We start from the raw sequence: 19,960 nt of genomic DNA on the forward strand, positions 1-19,960 counted from the left end.
ATGGCAGCTAGCACATGTTGACATTGGTAAATTGGTGTGCATCTTCCAAATTTGGCTTTTCCTGGGGTGATTTCCCCCCATCTGAACGCAATATCAAACACAGTTCCTAAATACTCATGTCTGATATTGCCTTCAAATTCGACCAAATGTGACGTTTGTAAGTTCAAGATTTGTGTCTTTTCTTGTTGGTTTTACACAGGCCTGTTTTCTATAAAATGGACATTTTGATTTTGGATAATGCCACCACAAAAATTGTTATACAACAAACATGTTGGTTTGTTTGAAAAACCTTTGGTAAATGCACATGTGATTGTGCAGGTATTAAAAAGATTGTTAATCAAGAATGTGTGGATTATTGTCTCAACGCCACAACACTTTTGGGGTGATGTAATTGTTGTTTTATGAGAAAATGGGGGTTATTTCCTAAGGGCAAATCCACTTTGCACTACAAGTGCAGTTTCAGTGCAGTTGCAAGTGCACTTGTAGTGAAATGTGTTTTTGCATTTAGTAAATAACAGCCAACAGTGCTTTGTATAAGGTTACACAATCACGCCATTTTCTGCACTCAAAACATTTCTGTCAGGGTCAGCTAAAACAAACACAAGCAGTAAATGTCCACAAAGAATTTTAATTTTTTTTTTATTCTAAAAAGGCTTCACAGATTGTCTGGCATATTGATAGCCCCCCTACCCGCAAAGAACTCCAGGTAGCGTAACCGGACATCACGGGCACTCAGGGAGGGCAAGCCAGGACGGCCACTTTCAAGTGCCGTCAGTGTGGTTTGATGTATGATTCCGGCCTCAGGCCCAACTGAGCCAGCATAGTTGGCCGAATGTTCCCTTAAAAAGTTATGGAGAACACAGCACGCAAGTATAATATGGTTCAGTTTATACTCCGCCATATGGATGGGTGTCATAAATAGGCGGAACAGGCTGGCCAGCCGGTAATTAAAAACCCTCTGTTCCGGGGTGAGGGTCCTCATTGGGAATGGCCGCTTCAGGTGGTCCCCCAGCACAAACGCTTCATCAGCAACGAACACAAATGGGAGTCCTTCAACATTGTCCTCTGGAGCTGGCAAGTCCAAGCTGCCATTCTGGAGACGCCTGTAGAACTCCGTCTGGGCGATGACTCCACCATCGGACATCCGGCCATTCTTCCCCATGTCCACATACAAGAAGTTGTAATTAGCCGACACCACCGCCAACATCACTATACTATTGAACCCCTTGTAATTATAATAGTACGACCCCGAGTTGGGTGGTGGGACGATGTGGACATGTTTCCCATCAATTGCCCCTCCGCAGTTAGGAAAGTCCCACCGCTGGGCAAAGTGGGAGGCCACAGTCTGCCATTCCTGTGGCGTGGAAGGAAACTGTTGAGGAAAAAACAATAAACATTACTATTTTTTCACAGAAACATGGCAAGCAGATTAGACACAAACATTATGGGGCAACCTCCAGATAGCATTTAGTAAGGGGAATTTAACAAGGCCAAAGTATAAGGTACACCTATCATATTCCCCCTCCCCCCCTCTCATGGGCCATTTCTAACATTATAGGGGGTGTGTGGAAATCTTGGACAGGTAACCCTCTTCACTTCATTGAGAGATGAATGCCTAAATAATGGGTATTACTTGGAACAGCCCCTCCTTAGTTACACTATTGGCAGCCCACTGGACAGGTAAGAAGTGTCATAATACAAAGATATAAATACACACTGTACACATTTGAGCACATTTGGACATTCTGCTATTACCTGTCAAGATAATAATAGAATACACAAACTTTAAACAGTACCATTTGAAAGTATACAGGCAGGCCCTTGCACTACATGCTTTGGGGAATTCATCCATAAATCTGACCAGTAAAGAGGTGGGTATAGTGTGTATGGGTTTGGCAAAGTCAGCAGATAGATGATTGAGGATAGATAGAGAATTGGGATCAGCTGACTTAGCAGTTGGGGGAGGGTTACTAAAAATTATTTGGGGACACCACAAAAAAAAGCCTCTGCCACTCTGCCTGAATTTAAATAAAAAATAACATTTCCAAACATTTTAGGGGGTGTTTGGGGTAAAGCACTACTATGGAGCTGATAAAATACATTGTTAAGTGACTACATGAGGTGAATATAGGGCCAGGAGACACCATGCTGGGGAGGTTAGTGAAGGGCAAATATGTATGAAGGACCTAAAATAATAATTACATAAAAATCCAGCATGCATGAGGACAAAGGGGACATTCACAGCATATTACAATCATGGTAATTAGGGAACGAGGAGAGAAATACAATATATTAGCAATAAGTATAAAATTGATGCGCTTTAAATAAATAGTGCACAATATGCTGCTGCGACTAAGCTTAAATCCAGGAATAAAAAATGCATACATGTGAATAAAATAAATACATAATTATGGTGCTAATACATGTGTTAAAATTGCCAAAAAAAAAAAAAAAAATTTGCCAAAAAAAAAAAAAAAAAATGCCAAAAAAAAAAAAAAAAAAATCTTCAAATTGGTGATGTGACGGTTAGTATAAATAAAATAATAATGACACTCTGAGTACAATGTCCAGGCAGAGATAAATAGTGGGAGAAAGTAAAAATAATTAAACAGTTCCTTCCCTTAATCCAGATTGATTGACTCACTGGGTTAGATCGTTTGTATCAGGATATTTAGTTTTTCTTGCATCCCACTTCAACAATTATACTGCTGGTGATTCGGCTCTCAGGATAAAGGTTTTATGCAAAGCAAGCAAAGAAAAAATAGATCATTGTGCAGTGAACTTACTAGATAGTACATAAGCAAAACAGAGACAAGAGATACACTCACAAACTCCCGGTCTATTAGAAGCATTCAAATAAGCAGATTGCAGTCAGCCGCTGTGGACGAGGTTTCCCATAGAGAAACAGCTGCTGTTAACCTTCAGGTGTATTGCAGCACTGAACGTCCTAAGCTCCTCCCACGCGTTACATCACTGACACGTGACTTTTTCAAGGATTGAAAAAAAGTCACGTGTCAGTGATGTAACGCGTGGGAGGAGCTTAGGACGTTCAGTGCTGCAATACACCTGAAGGTTAACAGCAGCTGTTTCTCTATGGGAAACCTCGTCCACAGCGGCTGACTGCAATCTGCTTATTTGAATGCTTCTAATAGACCGGGAGTTTGTGAGTGTATCTCTTGTCTCTGTTTTGCTTATGTACTATCTAGTAAGTTCACTGCACAATGATCTATTTTTTCTTTGCTTGCTTTGCATAAAACCTTTATCCTGAGAGCCGAATCACCAGCAGTATAATTGTTGAAGTGGGATGCAAGAAAAACTAAATATCCTGATACAAACGATCTAACCCAGTGAGTCAATCAATCTGGATTAAGGGAAGGAACTGTTTAATTATTTTTACTTTCTCCCACTATTTATCTCTGCCTGGACATTGTACTCAGAGTGTCATTATTATTTTATTTATACTAACCGTCACATCACCAATTTGAAGATTTTTTTTTTTTTTTTTTTTTTTTTTTTTTGGCATTTTTTTTTTTTTTGGCAAATTTTTTTTTTTTTTTTTGGCAATTTTAACACATGTATTAGCACCATAATTATGTATTTATTTTATTCACATGTATGCATTTTTTATTCCTGGATTTAAGCTTAGTCGCAGCAGCATATTGTGCACTATTTATTTAAAGCGCATCAATTTTATACTTAGTACTATTTGTTTGGTTATCTGATCACCCTATATTGATAGCAGCTTTAATTTACTGATTTTTTTATAGCACTAACTATATTGGTATATATATATATTTTTAAGCACAATTTATTTATATCACACATATCTATCCACATCAGCGCTTGGTTTTTATTCATTTTTTTAGCAATATATTAGCAAACATTCAATACAATAAAATGTGATATAAAAGGATAAAAATCTTACCTTCATATACTCCTTCTGCAGGACCTGGATGATGGCAGAACAGGTCTCTGGGATAATGATCCCCAGAGCCTGGGGGGAGATGCCTGTCGAGAACTTCAAGTCCTGCAGGCTTCTCCCTGTGGCCAAATACCGCAGGGTAGCGACCAACCTCTGCTCCGGAGTGATGGCTTGCCTCATGCAGGTATCCTGCCTGCTGATATAGGGGGTCAGGGAAGCCAACAGATGGTGAAACACGGGGTCCGTCATCCTGAGAAAGTTCCTGAAATCATCAGGATTATTCTCACGGATCTCACGGAGCAAAGGCATATGAGAGAACTGGTCACGCTGAAGCAACCAATTCTTGGTCCATGAACTCCTCCCCACCCTGTTCATGGACTGGACTTGTGTCAAGGTCAGGACCACAACACCAAGCCCCCGCACAGCACGAACTCTACGAGGAGTACGCATACGAAACATGGCTAGAAAACGGTCGGCTGCTCAGAACGAAGTAACAGAACGCACTGAAGAACAGCAAGGCCTGTGAAGAGCGACCTGAAAAACAGTAACGAAGGAACAAGAATACAATGACTACCTAAAGTCACGCGGAACTTGCTTGCACGCACTGAAGAGCAGATACAAACCCACAAGCACAAACTGAACGGCAGAAAACGATCTGAAAACCATGAGTCTGAAAAAGCGCAAATCGTCTCTCACCAAACTTTTACTAACATGAGATTAGCAAAAGGAGCCCAAAGGGTGCCGCGCTTGGTTCTGAACCGGCCTTTTCTAGTCTCGTCGTACGTGGTGTACGTGACCGCGTGGTTGGCGATCAGAAATTCCGACAACTTTGTGCGACCGTGTGTAGACAAAAAAAGTTTGAGCCAACATCCATCGGAAAAAATCCTAGGATTTTGTTGTCGGAATGTCCGAACAAAGTCCGACCGTGTGTACGCCCTATTACAGTATTTTGACTGGGTTGCTTGTGTAAGCTTCATGGACTGTTTTTAGGTGTATAGATGTGGTGGGTTTGTTTACCACTCATAAAGTGCGTGCCAGTAGGGTGCCAGGTTTATTGGCTTTGAGATAAAATGTATGTTGTCGTTTGTGTAGAAGTTTATCTGCTGAATCAGTGAGGAACAGGTCAAAGTCCAAGCGAGCTTTATCTAGATTGGACTTTGTGGTGGGATTAGGAGTGGACTGGAATGCAGCGTGACATGCGTTAAAATTTGCTTCTAGTTTCTGGTATAGGTTTTTGCACTGTCGTTTAAGAGATGCTGCCTGTTGGATTAGTCTGCCTCAAATTACAGGTTTATGAGCTTCCCATAGTGTAAGTGCAGAAAGATCATTAGAAACATTATCAGCAAGATAGTCCTTAAGAGCCACTTTGATGTCTAAATCGTGAGAGGGATGGGTTAGGATTGAATTAATAATACACCAAGATGTATCACGTGTTCTTGGGTTTGGGGAGGCTACAGTAGTGTAAACCGCGCTGTGGTCGGTCCAGGAGAAGGGAGTGATAACTGAAGAGACAATTTCAGGGGTCATGCCTGTCGCGAGAAAGATATGGTCGATGCGGGAAATGCGGGTGTTTAGTAAGTAGGTGTTGGAATGTCAGCTTGACTGGGCTAGTAGATGGGGCAGGTGGAGACTTGTCTAGGAAGGGAAAGAGAACCTGGTTCGAATCTTCACAAAAAATGACTGTTCCAAATTTGTGGTCATTAACCACATGGAAACGATGAGAGAGGAAAGCAGTTGGTCGTTTATTTAGAGCATATGACACAATTGTGATCGCAGAGTCTGATATGTGGCCCATTACAATCAAATATCGGCCTTTAGGGTCTTTGATTTGGGATGTCAGGGCGAATGGTGTGGAGTGGTGAAAAGTAATAAGGGTTCCCCATTGTTTGGTTGTAGCTGAAGCTGTATAAAATTGAGGATAAGAGGAGCTGAGAAATTTCGGGGTAGATTTGTCTGTGAAATGGGTTTCTTGTAGGCTAAGTATGTGTACTTTGGCCGCAGAGAAAGAGCGAAGTGCCTTGGTGCGTTTATGAGGTGCATTGAAACCTTGAAAACTCAAGGTGAGAAGATTCAAGGGGGCCATGGTTGTTGCATAATGAATGGAGTGATGAAAGTGGCAAATCTTGAGAAGAGAGCCGCGGTTACCGTAAGGAGAGAGAAAGGTGGGAGAAGTGAGGTTGAGCAGAAAGAATATAGGGGAATTGAACAACCCTATTTACTACGAACATTATAACTGAGTAACAGCATAACAATAGGGTAAAGGAGCGTGCTAGGGGAGTGACAAGTGATCCCCTAGAGGCTTGAAGACTAACGTCAGATATCCACATAATAGGAATGGGGATCTGAAGGCAGCAAAATGAGGGAGCAAGAAATTCCTGTGGGGGAACATAACCGGAACAATAAACTTTAACTTCAGTATAAACATGTAGCATCACTCTCTAAACAACTGGGTCTGCTCCTAGTCTGAAGAGAGAGGCATTGGTGGTTAAATCATTGTATGGGAGAATGTCAGAGATGACAAAGTTAGGGGTGATATAGTTGTGCTAGTGAGGGACCCAGTTTTTAAAGAAAGTTACAGTGGAAGCACAGAAACTGGGAAAAATTTGCATATCGTGCAGTGAGGACTAGTTTTGTCAACATAATACAAACTCATATTTAAGATGGTCCGTAAGCCTAGGATGAAGAAAAATAAATACATTTGTTTCACACTAGAAACCCGAGAGAGACGTTCAGTTCAAATTGTGTAGTAGAGGTGAAAAAACTTCCTGGAAAGGAGCGTCGTTCTCAGGCTGCGGGGCAATCAAGAGCACAGTTAGGTAGTCTGCAGCGTACATGTTGCGTTCACTATGTCTGGCCTACGTGGGTACATATGTATATATGCTATATAGCCACGACCAGATCTAGCCCAGATCTAGCCATAGGCAAGGGTATTACGTGAGAGCCAAGGATCAAAAGAAACAGGAGACCCGATAAACCCTAGAAGACAGTTGTAAAGCTAATGTAATGAAGAAAAAAAAAAAAAGGAGAACAATATTGAGGCTATTCCGACCTCCAGAGAAAAATGGAGGTCGGGGGAAGTGATGTGACAAATAGCCTTTGCAGGCTGGAACTCAATCCGAGTCGTCGGTGACTGGTGCAGGGGAAATGAAGCGTCCACGTTTGTATTGATTCCGGTGACCATTATTCCTTTCGGCGATTTTTGTGGGGTGCATGAGGCCAATCGCCTGCGGGAGGAGTCTATATTTGGTGGATGCTCCAGTAATTCCAGGTCTTGCAGGGCTGTCTGGAGTTCATCAGCTATTCAACAGACATAATTGGTCTCAAGATGCGTAAAACAAACTGAAAAGGGGAACCCCCATTGATATGTGGTCTAGTGACGTTGTAGAATCTGGAGATGTGGTTTTAGAGCGTTTCCCTTCAAGATCGTAAGTCGGGAAAGATCTGCGAATAGCTGATATGAGTGACCTTGAAAGGATCTGTATCTTTACCTCTGGCAGCAGCAAGTAGTTGTTCCTTGGTGCGGTAGTAATGGAATTTGGTTATTATGTTGCGAGGTGGGCCATCTGCTTTGTGAGGGGAAAGGGCCCTGTGGACCCTGTCCATCTCCATTCTTTCAACTGGGATGGCAGGTTGTAATTCCTGAAACAGGGCTAGCATGGTAGCCTGGAGGTCAATTAGTCTCAGGGATACCACTGATACGTAGATTATAGCGCCGGGCCCTATTCTTATAATCTTCCAGACGTGTCTGTAATGCTAAGTTTTCCTCCTTGAGATTCTCAATCTCAGCCATGTAATCCTGTGTGTAATTCTCAAGCTCATCTACCCTCACTTCTAGCTCTGCTGTTCTTTGGCACAATTCCCAGATCTCACTGGTTAATTTATCTGTGATGTGGTCAGATGTCTGTTTATTGGCTTTTTGGAGCATTTGTTCAAATTGTTTGAACATACCTGAGTGGAATGCAGCCTGTGCATTGCCTGTGTCCAAGTCTGACTCACCCAGTGTATCCAGGGATGGCTGAGAGCTGCGGTGGTTTAGCAGAGCATGGAGTGCTGGGATGAGAGGATGATGTCAATGCCCTCTTAGTGGAGGGCCGGAACAGAGCATCCTTGATGTTTTTGGATTGGAACTTCGGTTTGGAGCCTCCGAGAACCATGCTTGTATAAGCAAGAGCCCCTCTGGTGCGTTGTGTGACAACAGATGAGGTTTAGCGAGCCAAAGCATCGTTGTGTCCAGTGCTTTAGTTCCTCCTGAAGCAGAGCTCTAAGCTGGCATAACCGCCCAATAAGGCTTCGTGCATGCATGGGGGGCTACTCTCAAAGGCCTTTGACAGCCTAACACTCCATTTCCATCTTCCCCCTGAACTGCACTCTGTCCCAGCTGGGCTGAGTATTTGAGGAGGCCTGTCCCCTGGCAACCCATTTGTTGGGGATTGGTCATGGCCCTCAGAATACTCCAGCCAGCTCCTTCTAGACCCCTCCCAACTGCTTCTGGAATCTTCTTCAAGTTTCCAGCAAACAGGGAGAAGTCACCAGAGATGCTGCTGCTGAGGCATCCAGCCCACTGTGAGTCACTTATAACCCTGACCCAGAAAAACACACAGGCTTGGCTGCCAGCCAAGCCTGAATTTACACTAACAAAAAATTCCTAAGATTAGCACTCTAGCAATGCTAGGGGGTTTTACACTCCCCCCTCTAATGTACAGCCTGTCCCCATTGCTGGGAATTTACAAAAAGGGTGCTCCTGGGCCCAGGAGCAAGGGCATCCCATAAAAATACAGTTTTGGAAGGGGGAAAGTGAACAAACTGGGACGGGGCTATGGTACAAATAAATAGCAGTAGAAAAATATACATTATTTGAGAAGCCATATATAGTATATATACCGTACACCACACTATATACATCCTGGCTACAGGTCCCTGCAGCTAACATACACAGTATCACAAAAACTGCACACAAATGGCCAGAGCACCTCCCCCTCAAGGGAAGCCCTCTGCCCGCTGGAAAATGTTGTCCAACGATGGCAGGGTGAGCATCCGCTCACAACGAAACCTGCAAAACAGAACACAATGTACAAAATCCTACCACTAACAACTGACTGACTGTACACATTTTCTGTCAACAGAAGGTTATGATCCACTAACAGGAGATAAACAAATGAGCACACACATTTTTCTACTTGTTTTCATTCTGGCAACAGGGGATTAGAGAACCTGCTGGCAGAAACAGAATGAAATTTTACTTTAGAGTCCCTGTTAAGAGGAGCCCCTCCTTGGTCATCAGGCTCTTGACAAAAAAAAAAAATAGGTAAGTGTCCAGACCTCGGCTTCACTCAAGTTCATCACAAGGGACAGTCCATCTGGCATGGGTCATGGTGGCAGGCCAGCCTAGTCTGCAAAGAAACAGAAAAGCAACATAGGCAGCAATTCCCCAGCTGTCAATGCGTCAATCTCCACTTGTGAGCTGCACGTTACAGCAATCCTTTAGGCATAGATATTGGGATCAGGCAGTATTCTCATACTGCCATCAGCTTTTCTGATAGAGATAGAGTGGCTCCTAGCAGGCTGTGCGGCTTTCACGACCACCAGTCCGTCTTTGTGGATTGCTCTCCCCAGCCTCCATTCCTTCCGAATCTCCTGTTCCAGGTCCAGGCCTCCCACTCTCTCTTGGAGTCCTCGATGATGTCCATGTTGTCAGGAGGGACAAAGGGATAGTCCAGACCCCACTTCAGATCTGTTCTGTGCTGAACCTCCCGCTGGAACCTGGAAAACCTGGACAGTTCTATGGGTTTCCCTTTTCCTGGCAGGACACAAGCGTTGGGGGAGCTCTTGACCCACTGCTTGAATTCAGCTGCTCTGGTCTGGGTGGTGGAGGGTCTTTTAAAGAAGATCTTTCTGGCAACGACAAGGGTTCCTGCATCTCCTCCGGTTCCCCCAGCAGAATCTGGTACATCTAACCCCTCGTACTGGATCTCTTAGATGGCCAGGGAGCCTCCCAACTCCCATTCCTCCTGAGCTAGAGTGTGATGACCAATCCGCTATCTCTTCTTCCAGGAAGCCAAATTCTGCCTGCAGTCTGGGGGAACCCCAGTCTATGGCCCTTTCTCCACTTTCCCCTTCTGGCTCACTTGAGGGCACATCTCCCTCCTGCACTGGCTCCTTCCAGGTGGGGTCAGCAGAGCACATAGGCGCAGCCGACACTTCAGGGACAATGTCTGGTTCCTGCTGGGCAGTACTTACACTTACTGGGTCCCGACCGAGCTGCAGGCCACGGCAGATCTCCAAGTCTCTTCCCCAATGTCACTGTTTTTTTTAGGGGAGTCACAAGGCTCCAACTCAACCCTGCATTGCTCGGATGATCCAAGGCCCGCACCGGCTTTTCCGGGACTTCCTTGACTGTAATTGGCACAGTCCTGATTGCAGGTCCATGCGGTAATACTGTGGGCCCTGCTCGCTGGATACTAGCCGGATACTAAGCAGCACGTCGCAATGCCCTCACCGGACCCAGACACTGACCACCGCAGTCGGTACCTGGCATTCAGAACACAATAGGCATAGTCACTTCATCCCCTCGATCATCTTGAGATTGATTCTCCCACAATGCTCCAACTGGACACCGCTGTCCACCAGTGTCCACTCCTGCAGATCAGGCCACCATGTCAGCGCTGTAAAAACATAAGCACACTCCGCCATCTTGCTCCTCTCTGCTAGCAGGGTACGCTGGATCTCCTCCGGGGCGTAGCTCCACCCCCAAGATTCCAGACAAGCTGGCGCCTGCAGAGCTGATAAGCAGGCCTTTTCCCATGCTTGCTGCTGTAACCTTTTGTTAGCTGTACTGAAGTTTGCAGGCCTACTGATGCTTGCAGAACTTGCCTGGACAAGCCGCTCAGCACCAACTATGCCTGAGCAACTGGGAGCAGGTGGCCACTGACTTGTCCTGTGGTGGCCTGGGGTAACAGTATAGTCTATGGCACATATCTTACTGTAATGAGCAGGATTGGGACAGTCCCTCCCGCAGGCACCCGCTGGCTTACCCCTATCACCATGGGCAACAAGAGATATCTCGAGGCACACTTCACTGTAGAAAGCAGGAGTTTGAAACACAAAGTCACTATGTGGAGCATTAGCAGATCACTAGACATATTTGTAATCCATCGGCGTGATCGCCCGCTGTGGTTGCCACGGGTGACAGCACATGGTAAAGTTATGGAATAGCAGGTTTAATTTCAAGTGTCCATCACAGCCGCGGTTGGGGCAACTGGGTAAGCAGGGCAGCAATAACTTGAAAGGCAGCTCCCGCTGGTTTCTATGGACATCGGCACTTTATTTTTGAAGTTACAGTCACAAACAGGCAGAGCACATAAGTCCTTCCCTGGTTGAACCCCTCTGGTGGTCTTTTGGAACAAGGCACAGTTCCCTGGCTCGATGAAAACTCTGGTGCTAGGAGCAATGGCTGGCAGGTTGACTGTGAGCAGATATCCCGGATGATGACCCCAAATGTAGCTTTATGACCATAGGAGCTGCTGGTGAGTATCTTCCACCCTGCACATCCAGGCACATGAAAAGGGTTCTTATGGGATGCCCAATTGATCAGTAGAGAAATCTTCAGGGACACAAACTATTTAAAACATCCAGTATACATACACTTCTCCTCTTCTACCTCAAACGCAGACTTGCTTGTGGAACTACACCTCCCAGGACCAGCTATCACTGACAGTTTGATCCAACACAATCTCAGTTAGATCCAAGTGAAGGCCCTTTGCAGGCAGGGACCGTGGGCCCCTTTAGTAGTGTAGCAAAAAAGTCTTTGGTGCTCGCTGTCCTATTCATGTGGCTACTGCTCACTCACTCTGGAGACAAGAAGCAGTCCTTGCAGCTTTGTTTTGTTTTTTTATTTAAGGGGATTAAACTTGGATGGGGTAAGGGTTCTTATGGGATACCCACTTGATCAGTAGAGAAATCTTCAGAGACACAAACTATATACATCCAGTATATACACTTCTTCTCTTCTACCTCCAGCACAGACTTGCTTGGATCAATCTCAGTTAGATCCAAGTGAATGCCCTTTGCAGGCAGGGACCTTGGGCCCCTTTAGTAGTGTAGCAAAAGAGGGCTTTTTGGTGCTCACTGTTCTATTCCTGTGGCTACTGCTCCCAGTACCACCTTTTCAGGCACTGCCAGCCCACCTGGCTGCAGCTGCCCCTTTCACTAGCCCTCCTGGCTACTTCTCCACAGTCCTTCCAGACTGACTCTGGATCCATCCCAGACTGCTTGCACCCAGTCCCTTCAGGCATGCCTCTCAGTCCTCTGAATGCAACACTCAGCAGCCCTCTTGGCTGTCTTCCTCCCTGGAGATTAGCCCAGCAGTGTTCTCCCACTGTCCTCTCCTTGCTCCCGTGCCTTCCCGCTCAAGATCCCTCTGTGTGTCATAAAAAGGAATCCCTTCCAGTTTCCAGAGATGATGCTGCTGAGTCATCCAGCCCTCCGTGAGTCACTTAAAACCCTGACCCAGAAAAACACATTTACCTACACTAACAAAAAAACCTAACATTAGCACTCTAGCAAGGCTAGGGGTGCTACATATGAAACTGCTGAAATGCTAACATTAATATGTAGTACGGCTGTAGTGGTGGTGTGTGTGTGATACCTATGGCTCTTACAGATGATGAGAAGAGCTTGTGTCCGGCAGCTCAACTCTTGACACCCGCCCAGAGAAAAAACATCCAACATAGCTTACTTGGTGTCATAAGTGTGCGCAGCCTTAGGGTGTGCATTCCAAAGCTGAAACATGCATGTGTGTATGTAATTTACACACACACCCACACACACACTCTTATAAATAAATGTAAAAAACATTTAAAATGTATTACAACATTGTTACAAGAGTGTTAATAGGGCAGTAGACATGTCAGTAGGGCAGAGGTTGGTGTCAGTAGTTTTTTATTTTATTTTCGTATTTTTAAAAAAAAAAATTTAGGAACCTCATTGGGGAGCTTTGGTAAAATATCAGCAGGGAGAATCTGCGCTGCATGGGATGATTAAGGTGTGCCCAGGCACACCCGGCACACCCCCTGCGCATGCCTGTGCTTGGTGTGGACCTGAGCAGTGAGGATACAGCAAGGGAGCATGGATGGGTGAATTTGGTGAACTTTGACAAAGAGGTTTGACTCCCATTGTTTCTAGCTTAGTTCCTTCTTATCTTGGGGTTTTACTACTTCTACTACAATGAGGGTGTTCCCACGGTGCCTGCTGTATGCTAGGTCTGTTGTGACTGCCATCGGAATCTGTAGCTTCCACTAACACCTGCAACATTAGTTTTGGATGAACTGATCCATAAATAACCCTGATGAGCTGATAATAGAGTTAAACAAACTATCTGAATCTGAATAATGAGTTTCCAAAGAATTATATTAATTTATAATTCATTAATTCATGCAAAAAAATGTATGATTTGCACAGGTCCATAGACATCAACAATTAGCCAACCAGGTTAAATTGCTAAGTAGCTAGAATCATATTGTTATCATGTTGTGTATTGAGTACAGCAGTTTTATATTGTACCTAGTGATTAGATAATAAAGCAGGTTCACAAATGGCAGATCAGACTAAGGTTAAACAGGGCCTAAGTTCAACATGAGAGATCTGCCCTGTCCTCCTTTCTTAGGGAAGTATGGCCCTTTCCTTTTGTGGCCATACATCTCAGGAGTGCAGTTCTTTCCGATGTCAGCTGCAAACGGGTCACAGGGGTGTAGTTCGTTCCGCTGTCAGTTATAAATGGGTTAGAGGCACCTAGAACAAACTGCACTCCTGTGAATCGTTTTCAGCTGACAGCGGGCTAAAGAAAACTGTCGGCTGATGTCACTCAGCCAATCCAGACTGGGGAAAGATCCCGACTTTACAGTCGGAATCCACCCACATGCCTGGATTGGCAGCTGGCTCAACCTGTCAGCTGCGGGGCTGCTCCCTCCCGGAGAGCAGAGAGCCACTGACTGACAGTTACAGTTCTCAGCTCAGAGCGGAGAACAGATTGATCAGTGGTGTTTTATCGCTCAGTTCAAACTGTAGAGGCGGACAGATGCAGCATCAGATTGGTGTAAGGTTTGTTTTTTTAAAACATTAAACTTCTCTTTTAAGGAAAATCCTTTTTTCAGAGGTAAAGTTGAAAATTAAGGCAAATATAATGAATAAGGTTCCAAACAAGTATGCAAACATTTTCATGTATGTCTGTAAATCTTTTAGGTACCTCCTTTATAAAATAGCTGTCTTGAACTAGGATCACGATCCCTTAAAGTGGCTGTACATCCTGTACAACCACTTTTACCTACAGGTAAGCGTATATTAAGGCTTACCTGTAGGTGCTGGAAATATCTCCTAAACCTCCACGGTTTAGGAGATATTTACAATATAAAGCCGTGCACTGATGTCTACGGCGCATGCGCCCTTTAGAAAGGGCAGATCGTGCCGTTTCTAAAGGGGGCCATGCCGTGACTGACGGCTCCCGCGCGCATGCACGGAAGTGACGTCACGCGACTCCGGCCAGGCACAGAGCTGGAGTTTGCAGCCCCAGGAAGAAAGAGGGGTGAAGATGGACGCTCACTGCTAGTGGGGACAGCGGTGACATCGCAGGCTTCGGTTTCAGGTAAGTGACACATAATAGGCCACTATGCGATGCACAGTAGCTCATTATGCTTTACCTTTGCAGGGAAATAGAGAGGAAGTAAAACCCATCAAGGTTTACTTCCTCTTTAAAGTGGACCTAGCATCTTAAATATTTTTTCATGTTATGTGTATGCATATCAATTCATGTGTAAGGTAACATTTACAGGTTCTACCCCCAACGGAGACCACAGTATTCCCCTGACAATGCCATCTTCCGATTTTCTCTCCAATAGGACAGTTCCCTCATTCTTCGGGCACAATCCATGGTCAGCATTTAGTTCCTCAACTGAGATATGGGCTTAGAGATATCAAAATCATGTAAATCATGGTGCCTGTGCACTTCTTGGCTGTGTGCACAAATGTCTACGGCCTCATGCACTCTGAGCTTTTATTCCCTTGGCACCAAATCCCACAGCTTTTGTGTGTCCAGAAGGCACATCTGTGCTATCCAGCGGAGTTCCGCCTAAAATAAAAAATTAAAGTCAGCAGCTACAAATACTGCAGCTGCTGACTTTTAAAATAAGGACACTTACCTGTCCAGGGGGCCGCGATGTCCTCACCCGAAGCCGACCCGTCCCTCAGCTCCGAGTGGAGGTGCTGGCATTGCTAGTAAGGGAATCAGGAAGTAAAGCCTTGCGGCTTCACAGTCTGGTTCCCTACTGCGCATGCGCGAGTCATGCTGCACATTCTGAGTGGTCCCTGCTGTCTTCTGGGACTTGTGTGTCTCCCAGAAAACAGCGGGGGGGGGGGGGGGTGGAGGAGGGGCCGGACGTGGCAAAGATCGACATGGATACTGCGGCGATCTTTCGGCGGAAGTGGGAGCCAATACCTGTATTAGACAGGTATCTGTTCCTCCCTCACCACTAAAAGGTGCCAAATGTGACACCAGAGGGGGGGGGGGGGATCCCGGACAGCGGAAGTTCAATTTTTGTGCTGTGATTTGATGCACAGGGGTTTAATGCCCAGTGTGCATGCAGCCTAAAACAAAGACCCCCTGCAGAAGCCTCTTACCTTGTACAGTAAAACCTTGGATTGCGAGCATAATTCTTTCCGGAAACAAGCTTGTAATCCAAAGCACTCGTATATCAAAGCGAATTTCCCCATAAGAAATATTGTAAAACTCAGATGATTCGTTACACAACCATTTATTCATAAGTCCTTCAGTTTATTGTCCATATAAAAAGATTATAGCAATGCGATTGTGTAACCATGAAATGTCTATCCACAAATGGCAGCCTCCACAAGGGGATTATAAACAAAATCCAGCAGGAGCTACAGAGTATAAAAGAAGAGAGGCGCGTCTAAGTGTAGCAATATGGTTACATTTAATGAAGGTACAACATTTAGCAACTCAGATGGTTGATGATTAAAAGAGGCACGTCTAAGTATGCAGGCATCTGGGGTAAAGCTGTCCACATAGACCGTCCTCCACACCGCCGGTGTTCTGCCGAGAAGATTCCGCTCGGCGGATAAGGACCCCCCTCTACTGCGCAGGCGCTGCGCCTGCGCAGTAGGATCCGGCGGAAATAGCCAAAGGTGAATAGCTGAAAATCAGCTGTACACGGCACCTGTAAGAGGGCCCCTCGTAGGCTCGCTTCGCTCGCCACGCTTCGGGCACAGCCTCGCTGTGCTCGGCTCTTTTTGATTCCCCCTCTAGGTCCACTTGGATGGTGGGGAAGGAACCTGGACCTAGGGCGCTGGCGCCGTGTACAGCTGATTGAAGAGTTTGAGCTTCAGCTATCTCCGGCGGCTGACAGTAGTTCGTACTGCGCAGGCGCTGTGCCTGCGCAGTACAGGGGGGGTCCTTATCCGCCGAGGGAACTTTCTTGGCAAGACACTGGCTCTCACTGCTGTCAGTTTGCAATCATGACCGGGAAGCCTACCCTGCAGTAGAGCAATCTGAAAGCGAGGCTTGAACCGCTCATGGAGCGCAATGTGGAAGGGATGACGTTGATGGTGGTAAGGAGGATAGTCTATGTGGACAGCTTTACCCCAGATGCCTGCATACTTAGATGTGCCTGTTTAAATCATCAACAATGTGAGTTGCTAAATGTTGCACCTTCATTAAATGTAACCATATTGCTACACTTAGAGGCGCCGTTCTTCTCTTTAATTTTCTCAGCTGTGATGTGTCGCTACTTGTATATCAAGATTTAGCTTGCATACCAAGTCAAAATTTATTAAAAAATTTTGCTTGTCTTGCAAAACGCTCTCATGCCAAGTTACTCTCAAAGCAAGGTTTTACTGTAACTTGTTTCAATGTTATGGTATTTCAGTTTGATCACTGGGAGAAAAGAAACAGAGAAAATGCTCCCTCCTACCTGTATCAGACTGATGACATCATTTAAGCCTAGGCAAAATCACTTGACTTGAACGTGATGTATTTTTAGTGCCAAAAAGTATATATTTTTTCCATTATAGGTTTTCTGTATATTGTTATGTATCAGGAATCAAGAATGTATTCACACATTCTTGTAAGGCAACTGAAATGTCCACCTTAAATAAGGTTTTCATCCTCTGTTTGTTTTTTCCAATTATAGGTATGGATTGAAGCTGCACTTCAGATCTTTTATTCACTTGGAGTTGGATTTGGAGGTCTGTTAACTTTTGCATCGTACAACACTTTCCATCAAAACATTTACAGGTAAATAATGCTTTTCTATTCCCATAGCTGGCCAGCCTGCACATCATACATTTCAGATGTAAAAAACAGGGCAAGTAAAGTACTACTTGCTCCATGTTAACTATACCAGAATGTGTCGTGACAGTAAATTATTTTTAAGCAAATTCTCTAAGGGTGTCTGTAATGTATACAGCTATGCTGATAATGAGCCATTGTGGATTTTCACTGAATGAATCACCTGCACTTGGAAAATCATAAATAGTTACATAGTTAGTCAGGTTGAAAAAAGACACAAATCCATCCAGTTCAACCTTAAAAACAACAAATAAATAAAATAAAAAATATCGTACAATCCAATACACCCAATTTTATACCCATAGTTGATCCAGAGGAAGGCAAAAAACCCCAGCAGAGCATGCTCCAATTTGCTACAGCAGGGGAAAAAAATCCTTCCTGATCCCCCAAGAGGCAATCGGATTTTCCCTGGATCAACTTACCTGGATCAACTTAAATGTTATACCCAGTTATATTATGCACATTTAGGAAAGTATCCAGGCCTTTCTTAAATAAATCTACTGAGCTGGCCAGAACCACTTCTGGAGGGAGTCTAATCCACATTTTCACAGCTCTTACTGTGAAGAAACCTTTCCATATCTGGAGATGAAATCTCTTTTCCTCTAGACGTAAAGAGTGCCCCCGTGTCCTCTGGGTTGACCGTAAAGAGAATAACACCAAGTTCACTATATGGACCCCTTATATATTTGAACATGTTGATCATATCCCCCCTTATTCTTCTCTTCTCAACAGTGAATAAATTGAGTGAATAAATTCAGTTCCTCTAATCTTTCCTCATAGCTGAGCTCCTCCATGCCTCTTATCAGTTTGGTTGCTCTTCTCTGCACTTTCTCCAGTTCCCTGAAATCCTTCTTGAGAACTGGTGCCCAAAACTGGACTGCATATTCCAGATGAGGCCTTACTAATGATTTGAACAGGGGCAAACTTATATCTCTCTCTCTGAAGTTCATACCTCTCTTAATACAAGAAAGGACTTTGCTCGCTTTGGAAACCACAGCTTGGCATTGCATGCTATTATTGAGCTTATGATCTACCAAAACCCCCAGATCCTTCTCCACCAGTTGTCCTCCCCCTATCATGTATGATGCATGCATATTCTTAGCCCCCAAGTGCAACTTTACATTTCTCAACATTAAACCTCATCTGCCACATAGTCGCCCAATTAGACAGTGCATTGAGGTTGGCTTGTAAATTGGAGACATCCTGTAAGGACGTTATTCCACTGCATAGCTTGGTGTCATCTGCAAAGACAGAAATGTTACTTTTGATTCCAGGCCCTATATCATTTATAAAGATATTAAAAAGTAAGGGTCCCAGCACTGAACCTTGGGGTACACCACTGATAACCTTAGACCATTCAGAGTAAGAATCATTAACCACTACTCTCTGAATTCTGCCTTTTAGCCAGTTTTCTATTCATTTACAAACTGATATTTCCAAGCCTGTAGACTTTACCTTACACATGAGCCGTGTGTGGGGAACTGTGTCGAACGCTTTTGCAAAATCCAAGTATTCCACGTCCACAGTCACCCCTCTGTCCAAAGTTTTACTTACCTCTTCATAAAAAGAAATCAGGTTTGTCTGACAACTTCTGTCTTTCATGAATTCATGCTGTCCATTGCTTAACTACTTGCTTACTGGGCACTTAAACCCCCCTCCTGCCCAGACCAATTTTCAGCTTTCAGTGCTCTCACACTTTGAATGACAATTACTCAGTCATGCAACACTGTACCCAAACAATTTTTTTGTCCTTTTTTTCTTACAAATAGAGCTTTCATTTGGTGGTATTTGATCACCTCTGGGTTTTTTAATTTTTGCGCTATAAATGAAAAAAGACCGAAAATTTTGAAAAAAAATGCTTTTTTCTTCGTTTCTGTGATAAAATTTTGCAAATTAGCAATTTTTATTCATAAATGTTGGCCACAATTTATACTGCTACATATCTTTGGTAAAAATAACCCAAATTAGTGGATATTATGTGGTCTGTGTGAAATTTATAGAGTCTACAAGCTATGGTACAAATCATAAAAAAATGATCACATCTGATCACACCTGATGTACTGAGGCCCATCTCCTTTCTTGAGACCATAACAAGCCAGGAAAGTACAAATGCCCCCCAAATGACCCCTTTTTGGAAAGTAGACATTCCAGGGTATTTAGTAAGAGGCATGGTGAGTTATTTGAAGTTGTCATTTTTTCCCACAATTCTTTGCAAATTAAGGTTTTTTTTTATTTTTTATATTTTTTTCAGAAAATTGTCATTGTAATAGCTTATTTCTCTCACATGGAATGTGCATACCACAAATGACACCACAAAATACATTCGGCTACTCCTCCTGAGTATTACAATACCACATGTGTGGGACTTTTTCACTAACTGGCCACATACAGAGGCCCAACATGCAGGGAGCATCATCAGGTGTTCAAGGAGCATACATTACCCATCTAACTTGTTGACTACCTATTACATTTTGAAGGCCCTAGAGCACCAGGACAATGGAAACGCCCACAAAATGACCCCATTTTGGAAAGCTAACACCCCAACGTATAATCTATGAGGCATAATGAGTCTTTTGAACGGTTCATTTTTTTCCAGAAGTTTTTGGAAAATGTGGAAAAATATGAAAACGCATTTTTTTTTTACACAAAGTTGTCCGTTTATAAGATATTTCCAACACATAGCA

The 19,960-nt window shown here is 44.2% G+C and overlaps 1 protein-coding gene across 1 annotated transcript in view; it reads left to right on the forward strand.

Moving 5' to 3' along the window:
- The window catches only part of SLC6A7 (solute carrier family 6 member 7), a 237,857-nt gene that overhangs the window by 121,751 nt on the left and 96,146 nt on the right, over positions 1-19,960 (forward strand). Inside the window, exon 7 of the mRNA XM_073621084.1 lies at positions 17,119-17,222. Within this exon, the coding sequence (XP_073477185.1) occupies positions 17,119-17,222 (104 nt within the window). The remainder of the gene's footprint in view (positions 1-17,118; positions 17,223-19,960) is intronic.

Source organism: Aquarana catesbeiana, linkage group LG03 (genome assembly GCF_042186555.1).
Source record: "Aquarana catesbeiana isolate 2022-GZ linkage group LG03, ASM4218655v1, whole genome shotgun sequence".
Taxonomy (NCBI): Eukaryota; Metazoa; Chordata; class Amphibia; order Anura; family Ranidae; genus Aquarana; species Aquarana catesbeiana.